The sequence below is a fragment of the Aythya ferina genome, assembly GCF_964211825.1.
Source record: "Aythya ferina genome assembly, chromosome: 7".
Classification (NCBI taxonomy): Eukaryota; Metazoa; Chordata; class Aves; order Anseriformes; family Anatidae; genus Aythya; species Aythya ferina.
Genome location: NC_140302.1, coordinates 8,617,256 through 8,629,424, shown reverse-complemented (window position 1 = coordinate 8,629,424; position 12,169 = coordinate 8,617,256). Strand labels below are relative to the sequence as shown.

The 12,169-nt window shown below is 43.4% G+C and overlaps 1 protein-coding gene across 2 annotated transcripts in view; it reads left to right on the top strand.

The window, feature by feature from the left end:
* Positions 1-2,245: 2,245 nt before the first annotated feature.
* RNLS (renalase, FAD dependent amine oxidase) overlaps positions 2,246-12,169 on the top strand; it is a gene marked incomplete at its 5' end in the record, with an annotated part of 86,678 nt that continues 76,754 nt past the window's right edge. The window contains 4 exons of one of the 2 annotated variants that reach the window (XM_084525226.1): positions 2,246-2,361; positions 2,459-2,552; positions 2,829-2,971; positions 4,148-4,306. In XM_084525226.1, the coding sequence (XP_084381352.1) occupies positions 2,250-2,361; positions 2,459-2,552; positions 2,829-2,971; positions 4,148-4,306 (508 nt within the window). The remainder of the gene's footprint in view (positions 2,362-2,458; positions 2,553-2,828; positions 2,972-4,147; positions 4,307-12,169) is intronic. The other variant, XM_084525225.1, reaches the window with a different exon arrangement.

Genomic DNA, 12,169 nt, shown 5'->3' with positions numbered 1-12,169 from the left:
AGGGATATGGTTTAGTGGAGGACTGTTAGTGTTAGGTCAGAGGTTGGACTCCATGATCTTGAGGTCTCTTCCAACCTAGAAATTCTGTGACTCTGTGATTCTGTGATTCATTTACTCTATCTGCTAACAGTCCATAATGGTCACCAAGTGAGCACAGAGTGCTATGTACTAATCTTGTTTAGGTGCTTTCACCACCTATTACACTCAAGTTTAATAATCTTTTTCTATAAAATCACTGCCAAAGGTTCTGTCTTGATCCTTAATATTTCTCTTTTGGTTATCTTAATACTCTTCTCTTGTCAATACCTTCTTATTTGCCTCCACCAGGACACAATTTACCAAGAAAATGCACCAAGAAACTCTACCAATGTAGACTTTCTTTACCAAGAAACTCTACTTAACTTTCTCACAAATTAAGCTGCCAGTGAGAATCCAGACAAACCTTCAGTAAAATAAACCATTCCCAAGCAAACTTAATGTATTTGGTCATTTGGTCTTATGCAAAATATTTATGAGGTTTGAGAAATCTCATTTTCCTGAATAAACAAGCAACAAACCACTACTCAGCCCACTGGCAGAGATATAATTGCATGATCCATCAGATTTTTTTTAGAGGAAAGCAGCTACAATCAATTTCCAATCAAGACCCCATGCCTCTGAGCAAGGCTGAATGCAAAGCTCAGGAGCACCCTGGGCCCAAGGACCACAGGGGGCTACAGCTTTGCCATAGCTATGTCCTAAGTACCAAAAAGAAAGGCACAGCTGTGAAGTGCTTCCTGAGCACAGTGCACCAAGAGATGGAGGGCACCCACAGCGGGCTGAGTGCAGAGCAAGGTGCTGACCTGTGCTCCCTGCAGGAGGTGCTGTGGAGAGTGACATATCCTCCAGCATGGAATGGTGTAGCCAGTGGTATCAAGAAGATGAAACCTCCCAGCAGTCTGAATTCCTGAAGCTTACATGTTGTAGGGTCAGCTGATTGGTCAATTTCTTAAAACAAACAAACAAACAACAACAAAAAAATTTAGGATGCCCTAGACTGAGCAGCACTATGCCGCAACTCACATGGCAAAGGGTGACAAGGGCTCCAAACTCTCTAAAAGAAGTGCCTATTAAACAACATCTGCCTCGAGGCCAACTCCGGAGCTCCCATTCAAAGTGAGTACCATCAACACCCTCAGCAGGCAAACCCAGTCCTTTAGATGCAATGAGCTTGGTGTAAGGGGTTTTACATCAATCTGTTGCAAGATGTGTGCTGAAGCATCAGGTTATAGTGTCTCCCATGCTCCGATCTGCAGTTCTCTGGCACTTCTTCCCTCACCTATGCAGCTCATTAAGGACAGTAATCCAACCATTTCACAGTCACCCACTCTCCAGGCTGGCAGGATAGGAATGTGTTTTCCTGAATGGTAGCCACAAGGCAAACTGTTGGCAGTGTGTTAAAGGTGGAAGGGCAGTTCTATAAAGATAACAGGTGAGGTGAAGTTCCTTCAGTTTCTGACCATGGGCTCCAAGAAGCTGCAGCAGCAAGCTAATAAATTCAGAAAATGCTGGTTGTTGCCTACTGGTATCCACTACTGTGCTATGACCATCATCAAGAAAACTCCATCCTTCTCCAGGTGCCTACCTGCCACCACCCCTCAGCATTATCTACTCCGCTCTCAGTACATTGGGATCCCTCTTTCCTAACACTAAGCCATAGCTTCTTGCAAAATTCAAGCTAGTGCCAGGTATGGTTACAGGAAAATTCTAGGTGCTGGAGATGGCCCATCAGCACTTTCTGGAAGCTGTCACACCCTCAAGTCATTCTGGCTAGGCAGCACCTTCAGGTGGGCAGGTTTTGATTACTTTAGAAGATGATCTTCATCAGGGTGGATCAAGCCCCGAGCATGCCTGGATAACCGGTGCAGGGATGGCTTAGCATGCACCGTATCCTTTATGACACAGTGCCACTCTCCACTTCCCAGGCTGAATGCTGTGGGACAATTTCCCATGGCAGGTCAAGCTCGGTAGATGAGTTCTAGCACACATCCCACCCATGCTCCTAATCGCAGCGTACTGCCTCCCCTGGCTCAAACACCGCGCTTGATCAACTACACTAAACCTAAGGGCTCGAAAACAAGCAAACAAAAGCCAAAACAGCCTTGCCAGCCCAGGCACGGGGTTATGGGCCCAGGGGCGGGGCCGCAGCCGGCAGGGGGCGGAGCGGGGCGGAGCGGGGCGGAGCGGGGCGGAGCGGGGCGGAGCGGGCGATGGCGCGGGTGCTGGTGCTGGGCGCGGGGCTGACGGGCGGCGCCTGCGCGGCGCTGCTGCGGGGGGCGGTGTGTGGTCGCGTCGTCGTGTGGGACAAGGCGCGCGGCGCAGGTGAGCCCGGCGGGACGGGGCTGGGGGCGGCTGGGCGGGGCGGGGCGGGGCGGAACGGAACGGAACGGAACTGAACTGAACTGAGCGTTGCTTGCAGGGGGCCGCATGAGCACGAGCCGCAGCGCGCGGGGCGCCGCCTGCAGCGCCGACCTGGGAGCGCAGTACGTCAGTCCGCGGGCGGGGCGCGGCAGGTGAGCGGCCCCGCACCCAGAGCGCTCCGTGCCTCCCCGCGGCGGCCCCCCCGGCCCTTGCCTTCGCCCCCCGCTCCCCCTCTCCGCCCTGTGGCCGGTCGGGGGCTTTTCTGCGTCGTGTCCGGTCGTGCATAGTCTGCATGAAAAACACGGAGACTACAGAACAGTTTTTTATTGCTTCAGCAGTCGGGCTTCTCATCTTTAATTGCAGAAAGTAATGACAGCTGGCGTTGGTTTTTGTGCAGTGTTTTCATCTCTGTCACTTCTATTTTTAAGCTTCTTTGATGAGCTTCTGTCTCACGGCATCTTGAAACCACTGACTGCACCCATTGAAGGAATGGTAGAGAAGGAAGACTCTTGCAATTACATGGCACCTCAGGGCATCTCCGCGGTTGTCAAGTATTATTTAAAGCAGTCAGGTAATTTTTAGATGCCTTTGTTTGCAATTAAAGTTTTTAATTCCAATGTTTTTGATGGCATTCTTGAATGTTCTAGTTGGAGATTTAAATTTGAAAAACTGTTCAAGTTCCTTACTTGTTTATATATGTCTTGAAGTTACTTAAATAGTTAAACGTGTCTGTGAGCTTTGGAAATTTCCAAGTCCTGCAGGTGCTTCACTGACTTCAGCTGCGCTGCAGGCATATGAAAAATGTCTACAGATGTAAGGGCTGTAGGACCAATAGACAAGATTGTAGTTATCCTGTTTGGTTAGCAAGTCCTATGCAGTTAGGACAGAAATAATGTAGTGGGAGTAAGATGACACTGTGTTTGCACAGATGATTGAGAAGATATTTAAGCTGCGTACAACTTGAATAAAGTGAGCGCTGTTTTTTTTTTTTTTTTTTCCATGAGCAGCTGGGAGCATAGTAGTGAGTTACATCCTGTGTTTTGAAGAAATGAGCACTTAGTATGTAAACCTCCTGTGTTGAAAGCTCTTCAGAAAAGACTCGAAGAGAAGAGTTTAAACTGTAACTACTACAGTAGGTGGAATGTGGCAGAACCACGTTATACTGCTTAGTGAACTGATTTAACTTTGGTTTGAAGAATGTTAGTTTTAAGAGCAGTCAAGCTTTGCATGTTTTATGGGACTTATTTCTTTTAATTAGCTGTTTTTTTGAGTCCCTAATCTTTCACATAATTGTGCTACTGTCTTCCTATATGTGGGATATACTAAGGGGGACAGTTCTCTCTTTCAGCTCCTGAATGTATGCTTTGTTCCCTTACCCTGTGCCACGTCCTGTGCTCATCCGATTTCATGCTGCGGTAGTTCAGCTCACTAAAGCCACAAGAAGTTAACCTGTCTGAAAGCAGCTGATAGTTTTCCACCTGTTTATTGAGCTGAATCATGTCAGTAAGGAGTCGGATGAATGCCAGCCCTAGCACAAGAGAGTTACAAGAATTTTTCAACTAATGAGGATCTCTTCTTTAAATGTCCTATGGTGGCTGTTAAATTCAGCAACCTAATTTGTGAAACTTTGCCCAGAGATCATTTGTGTCCTTTGCTGCTTAAAAGCCATGCATTTACTAAGGGAAACTACTGTGTATTTCTCCATGGAATCCAGTTACAAGTATTTAACTCTTCTTTTTTGAACCAGGTGCAGATGTCTTCTATGAATACCATGTAACTCACATCTCCCTTCGAGATGGGAAATGGGAAATCTCCAGGAAAACAGGACCACCAGAATTCTTTGATGTAGTTATTCTCACAATTCCTGTTCCACAAATTCTTCAGCTACAAGGTGACATTGTAAACAGTAAGTTTGTACCTCAGAACTGCAGGTATTGAGCCTGAAATGATGATTGAGCTTCATGTATAGTAAAAAAGCCCTCAACAGTCTGAGCTGCCTGTTAATTTCTGCCAGAATATGATGAATCTCAAACTGATAGGAGATGGGTAGTTGCAAGGCTATATGTGTTGTGCATGAGCAGTAAATGAGCAGTAATACTAGATGGAAAAAGATCTCTGCAAATTTTTTCTGAGTCACTTTTTCAGGATAGTCTTTCTGTAGCTTGAAAATAGTTATCAAAAAGGACAAGATCCTCAGCTAGTCTGGACATGGTTGTTTCCTTGTTGCTACCTCTTTGTGGAAGTCTGATGTTTTGTTTTGTTTTTGTTTTTTTTTCATTGCTGCTCTTGGTATGTTTGCACTTGGGATGAACCAGGGAGTAAGACTTGAATAACGTATGCGCTGCAGGGAAAATCCTTAGGGCATTCAGTGGGACTAAAATCATATGGCCTTCCGGGGACAAAAAAGCAGGGAGCAGGGCTCTTTGATCTTAACTCTAGAAGATGAAAGCATCTCAGACCCTCCGGCTTGTTTGCTGTTTCTGGCTGTCCCCTTGGGGGTTGTATTTCCGAAACATGATTAAGTCCTAATTAAACTTTGGTGCTTAATGGGGGTAAATGTGTTTAACAGTGCCATGGAGGCTTAGAAAGAGCAGCTCTGTGCTGAGAAAGGAATGGAAGTTCCAGTCTGAACAGCTTTCCCAGCTTAGGTGTGTTTTCTTGGCCTGCGGCTTGCAGCACCAGCTTTTCTCTGAAATTCAGCTGGTGAGCCCTGCTCGGTGCCTGTCTACAGCATGCTCCCTGCAGCATGAGGTGCTGCCCTGCAGGGGAGCAGATTTGATGCAGTTACCACGGACTTGATCCACATTAAGGAGCCCTTGCAGAAGGGCCTCATGAGGATTTCCAGGAGAGGAATCTCAATGCAGCTCTTACGGTTCATGCTGAGCAGAGGCCAGGAAGCCTAGCCAGGCCTGTGCTGACTCTGGAAAGCCATGTGAAGTGCACTGGGCTGTGGATTTATCACCTCAGCTGCATTGTTGTACCAAGAACATGCTGCATCTGGCTCATAAACTCGTTGAACTGAGTGTGTTGGCAGCAGTGTGGGGCAGCCACGTGACTGTTTTGAGTCAGTTCTGGTCTGACAGGGCTTGTTGCTCTTTGCTGCTAGATCCTGAAGTAGACACTTTAAAATGCATGGGTTTTCCACTCTCTGGTTTGTAGCAGCTCTACCAACACTCTAAAGACGAAGAGTTGATCTTGGCTCTTTGTGTTGTGCTGTATCTTGGATTTTAATGTGTTTAAATATACGTGTGCTTCGGAGGTGTTTTCCATCATGGCTGACTCTCAAGCTACTCCAGTTCAGTTAGATCAGCTCACATGTGTCAGGGCTTCAAGCACCTCAACAGTCCAGACTCTACAAATGTATTGGGACAGCCTAAGAAGGTAGCAGTTTGCTTGGTGGTGCGACTAAAAGGGCAAATAATGCACTGTGGTGGCTCTGTCCAGCGTCCCTTCCAACAGGGATTGATAGTGAATGTCCTGGGAAAAGAGTAAGTGGTAGTACTGTCTGATAATATACTAAGGTAAAAATGTATTGTTTCATGAAAATCATGTACTTGGTACCCTACTTGCTCAATGTCACTCTGAGAGCAGTGTCTAGAAGAATGTGCTTGGGTATTGACTGCAATCTTCACTTTGTTAAAGCAGCAAGTGAAAATGTGGGAGTAGACAGACTGAGTTAGTGGAGTTAGGCGTATGTTCCTTGTAAATTGGAAATTATTTTCAAGATGCCATGGCCATGTAAAAGATGAGTATTCTGGAATAAACTGGATTTAATACACATTTAATTACCATGCGGTTTCAGTGGATGGGGACTGAGTGATGATTAACTATCTGTGGCATATGTACATCATATGACTTTATGGGCACTCTGAGGCTCTTACATTGATTGAGAATGCTTTTAAACATTTTGAAATAAAATAAAAAAAGATGATAAAATTTACCAGAAACCACTGAAAGCAGAAAACCTTCAAGTATGTACTAAGTATGTACCAACTGTGCATTTCTGCCCCCGTTTGAAAACATTGTTAGGGCAATTTGTTTTGAGAATTAAATCCTTGCAAGTCCCCTTCAGAAGATGTAGTTAAGGTGAATGGTTCATTTCATCTGCTTTGGTGCTGGAACTGTCAGATGCTGTGAAAAGCATCTTTATCTTCTGTATAACTGCAGTCTTTTCACATCAGTTTTGCTACATGCTGGAGACTCAAGTGCTCCCCATGGATCTGTATTTTGATTGATGAATTGTTAGCATTAATGTAAAGATAAAGGCTGTAAAATAAGTGATGGTGCATGGGAACAGCTGTGTGGAATAGGTGAGGCTTTGATCCAGTAGCAAGCGCTGGAATTAACCTTTGATACACCCATGTTTAAGAACCCAAGTTGGAGTGTTCAAATGGCTAATCAGAAGTGGAAAGTCGCCCCTCACAGAAATTCACCCTTTTGCTGTGTGAGTCTGGAGCTTAACTCTCACACTAGTACTCACCCCAGCTTGAGAACACTTAAGTGTTTCCATATTGTATTTTTAAACAGTGGTCCCATAAATGTGTAGTATGTTTCTTTAGCAACAGAATAGTTTGGGCACCTATGGCAATACTTTCAAAGATGTGTCCTGAAAATTAGGCCCCTGTATTTGTAGGTAAGTGCTTCAACAAAAGCATCTTACAGGTGCACATTGTGGGTTCCTCTCCTTGGCAGAGCTGTTGTGCATGACTGTGCTGAACAGCTGCGACCTGGCAATCAGTTTAACCTTAACGTAGGTGCCTTTGGGTCTGGTGACTGATCTGGGCTTAGACTGGCAAATGTTTTCCTTGGTTATTATTTTAGACATCTTTAGTATTCTGTTGCAGAAAACAAATGGGATCAGGTTTATAAATTTGAAACAGCAAAATTTTACCCATAGTGAGATGACTTACTAGTTCTTGCATTTGCGTTCTGGCTTCAGAAATGAAGGCGAGCAATAGGGAAAACCACACCACCTTCAGGGAGGCATTCTTTCCTATCCCAAGTCCTTCTAAAATTCACTTTCATGTGATATTCAGAGAACTAAGATTTTGAAATGGCGGGAGATGCATCCTTCCCATCCCCGATTTTATGTTCAGTGGAAAAGTTTCCATTTTAATACTTAATGCTCTGCAGACAGAATCTTTCGTTAGGTTGGTATATTAGTTTGGGTCTTTTCCCTGTTTTTTAACCTCTTTGATGAGACTGAACATTGTCAATGTGGCGTCCATCCACAAGAAGGGCCGGAGGGTAGACCCGGGGAACTATAGACCTGTCAGTTTGACCTCAGTGCCAGGGAAGCTCATGGAGCAGATTATCTTGAGTGTAATCACGCGGCATTTACAGGGCAACCAGGTGATCAGGCCCAGTCTGCATGGGTTTATGAAAGGCAGGTCCTGCTTAACGAACCTGGTCTCCTTCTATGACAAAGTGACGCGCTTGGTGGATGAGGGAAAGGCTGTGGATGTGGTCTACCTTGACTTCAGCAAGGTTTTTGACATCATTCCCCACAACATTCTCCTCAAGAAACTGGCTGCTCTTGGCTTGGACTGGCGCACGCTTCATTGGGTTAGAAACTGGCTGGATAGCCGGGCCCAAAGAGTCATGGTGAATGGAGTCAAGTCCAGTTGGAGGCCAGTCACTAGTGGCGTTCCCCAGGGCTCGGTGCTGGGGCCGGTCCTCTTTAATATCTTCATTGATGATCTGGACGAGGGCATCGAGTGCACCCTCAGTAAGTTTGCAGATGACACCAAGCTAGGTGCGTGTGTCGATCTGCTTGAGGGTAGGAAGGCTCTGCAGGAGGATCTGGATAGGCTGAACCGATGGGCTGAGGTCAACTATATGAAGTTCAACAAGGCCAAGTGCCGGGTCCTGCACCTGGGGCACAACAACCCCAAGCAGCGCTACAGGCTGAGAGATGAGTGGTTCGAAAGTTGCCAGGTCGAGGCAGAAGGGGAAAATGGTTAGCTCCTTGCAACATGTTTGGAACAACAGTAGGTGGCAGCAATCAAATAATGTTTAGGACATCCTGTTTGCATGACTATATCTACTGGGCTTACGTGTATTTGGACTTTGCATATTTTGGTAGTAATTATTGTGGTTATGTGGAAATTAAAGATGAATAAATGTGTTTGAGTTTTGTAATATAAATTCAGCGTCAAAAGAAGAATAGACGTGCTTAAAAGCAGAATCTTTGAAAGTGAAAGGTCTAGATTTTACAAATACTTATAGTATTTCAGACATGCTGGGCTGTTTTATTGGTTGCTGATTTTAGAAGAATCAATAGTTGCAATTTTGCACATTTTCAAATGGGATCAACAAACATCTTTCAGCTCTGTTTTTAGTAAGAAGTTTGCAATTAAAGATCTCAAGTAGCTTTTATTTGTATGTTCTGAATATTTGTGCGTTCAGAATGTTTGTGTTAAGTTGCTTTACTTGGAATTTATAATTACAGTTATGTGTGTTTTGTTTTAAGCCTGACCTATTTTTCATCAGTGTAAATGTCCCACATGTTTTAAATAATACAAGCTGATGAGAAGATATGAATAAAATAGGACTACCTTTACACAGGGAGGCTTTAAAATGTGAATTAGGAATGCAAAACTCTGCTAACTTTTCATGAGTCCTAAGTTCTTTCTGAGCACTTTCTCTGTATGTGTTTATTTTTGGATAGGATGATGGTAAATTCTCCATTTTGTAATTCCAGTTTCAGGCAATCTTAGCAGGGCTTATCCAGACCTTGAGTTTACACTTGTTACCTAACACATCTAAAATGTATAATGTAAACATGTACACTGAATTGTTAGTTACTTATTGGGCCCTAGAAACTGAGTCACACAGTGCAAATATTTGTACTTTCTGGAAATACTAAGTTACTAACTTTGCGTGAGAGTAGTTGTTGATATTAATGTGATCTTTTAAAAACACATCATTCATTTGAAATGGGTGCATCCCAGTTCTGACTGAGGTTGTCATCATGGAAGGATCAGTGTTGGTAAAATAGGATAAAATTGCTGTCACTGGAGACGTGACAGTGGCTATTGGGATTCTTAGTGCTCTGGCAGAAATGCACGATGTCTTACTCTGACATGAAACCTTGTGTCCTTGCCTATGGGAGAGCTGTTGGAATGATATGCAGGATACAGGGCAGCTCTCCTTAGCTGTAACATTCCTCTTAGTGTGCTTGGTTTCTGGCTGTGAATTTTACCTATTAGGTAAAAGGTAGGGACAGAAGGTCCTGTCCCTACTTCCCTCTGCTAGTGCCAGCTCTGGTGCTTACCTTCTGCTGCAGCAATTTGTTCCCTCCTGTGGGTAGATCTGACCTGCCAATCCAGGAAGTATGTCTATATATGTACACATTATATTGTTTTTGTTGGGTTGAGGAGTTAGGAACCACAACATTGGCTTTAAAGCAGGCTAAGCTGTTATATGCTCTCTGCCTTCTGCAGCTCAGGTATAGCCTTCCTGCTTAGGGAATACCTTAAAAACAAATAAACAAAAAAACAACAACCAAACAAAAAACTACTGAAGCTGAAATCACAATATCAGGAAAAATCACAGTATGCCGTGCATGCTATTTTTTTAATAGGGAGTGATTATAATAGACTTCTTCCCACAGTTGTTAATAGAACACATTAAAAGCCTATCAAAAATTAAACAGGCTGCCACGCTGATTCCAGTGACCCTCTTCATCTGAGAAGTCTGAGGATTGAGCTAGATGTTTGTGAGCATGAGAGGTTTGCAAAGGAGAATGAAATAGCATAGTATTAGATAAAGGACTGCTTTGCATTTTATTGTCAGTCAACACTGCCGCAATTTTGTCTGGTAAAAAGCTGTAATTTTGATTTGACAGATTTCAAATCTGGAGAGGAAAAAATTCCAATACAGTGGATTTTTTACAAGGATACAGTGCTGGAAAAGAAAAAGCCTGCTGCCTTTCCCTTCAGAATGGAAGGGAGTGGGGCAGCTGCTTCCCATTCTAGGGGAGCCTCCAGTTTTCTTTGGCCTATCAAGGATGACAGCTCCTAATAGGAAGCCTGCAGAGGGGTCACACACCATCAGAGCATCTCTCTTTGGTGCCTTGTAATGTTACATAAATGTTTCCTTCAGCAGTCTTCTATTACTTGTTCTACCTTTCCTCCAGCAAGACAGTTTTATCAGCACAACTGTCTGTGGGACCACAATAATGTAGCTTCCTCCCCGACCCTTGCCCCAAAAGGTTATTTTTAGCAGGATTGTGTGTGTGATCTTCAGCTCACCATGTGGTCCGCAGACTCACTGGCACAATATGCACTTTGAGCAAGGGGAGGAGAACAGCACAGGATCTGTGCAACTGATTGAGCCATATAGGCAAAAAAATGCTCATGAATCTGTGGTTCAAATGCTGAGCTTAGATTTCCTGCGTAGTCCCAGGAGAGATTCAGAGCACCTGCACCTTATACAGGCAGCAGATTGTGCTGATTTAGCTGAATTGCTTTTAAAAAATTACTTTTGACTTGTGAGGCAAATCAGCTTTTCTGTGTTGAAACATGTAGTTTATCATGCTCTGGCTATCTGTAAGTATTGTAACCTGAACATGCTTCTCTTCCTGCCCTTACTGTCTGTGTTGGTTGGCAGAATGCTGCAACACCAGGGGACATAATCATGGAAAATTTATTTAATGCCTGTTTAGCAACTTAACGTTGCTCCAGTAGTATATCTCCAAATGGAGAATTGGCACCCCAGGAATATCAGATCAGCTAAACATGAGCCCATGTGTATATGCACGTTAGCTTTTTTCTAAATAATAAAGGTGATGGTATTTGAACACAGGACGTATTTGGAACAGAAGAAATAAATGCTCTGAAACTTGTTTATCTGAACAATAAACAGATACCTCTCAGTTTTTCCCAACAGACAGTCTTTGGTACTGTCTAGGGATTGTGTTTAAACAGAAATCTTTCCAAAACTGTGAGCCTAAAGAAAAAAAGTCCCTGCCGCAAAATGTGAACAAACTGAACAGTTCTGAAACTTCTTCATTCGTGTTTCATGGTGCATGTGTTTAATGAGCTGATGGTTTCTGTGTTGTAAGAAGCCTGGATGTGCTACTGAGAACTTCCTCTTCGGTAGGTCTAGCCAAGGGATTTATATTAGACTTAAATTTTTAAATCCTTAATGTAAATTTCTTTACAGTTGATTTTTGATAATGTAGTTCTTCACCTCTCACTTTGAGTAAAATCTTTTTGTTTGAAATTTTGCTCATCTTTAGGTGGGGACAGTGGTTAAACTTGTGTGGAAACACATTTAGAAAAGATTTCTCTCCTTTCCTGTTACCATATCTGCTAGGCAAATGTGGGAGAGATGTGGGCTAAGGTGACCCTAGGCTACCTCTGAGGATTTTAAAACCATCATTTTGAAATGAAACCTACAACTTGAATGTTTTTATGGAGTTGAAAATCTTTTTAAGTCTAGGGTATGCTTGCAGTAGTCTTAATTGCAGGTGTTTCATCTTTGTTTCACGAAAAAAAAAAATCACATTATCATTATCACAATCATTGTAATCAGATAGGCAGATGGAAGTCTTCACTGGAACACTTTTTTTTTCATGCTCTATGCAGTGCCCCTAGGCTAGATGCATTTTCATGGATTTCTACAGAATTTTAATAGCTGTTGTTCACTCACACCACTGTAATTGAGACTATTTTTTATAAAGTTTATCTTTACCTCACACTGATAACATCTGTAAACCTTTATTTTGCAGAAGTATTACAGTGCATATTGTTGGCCTTGAATG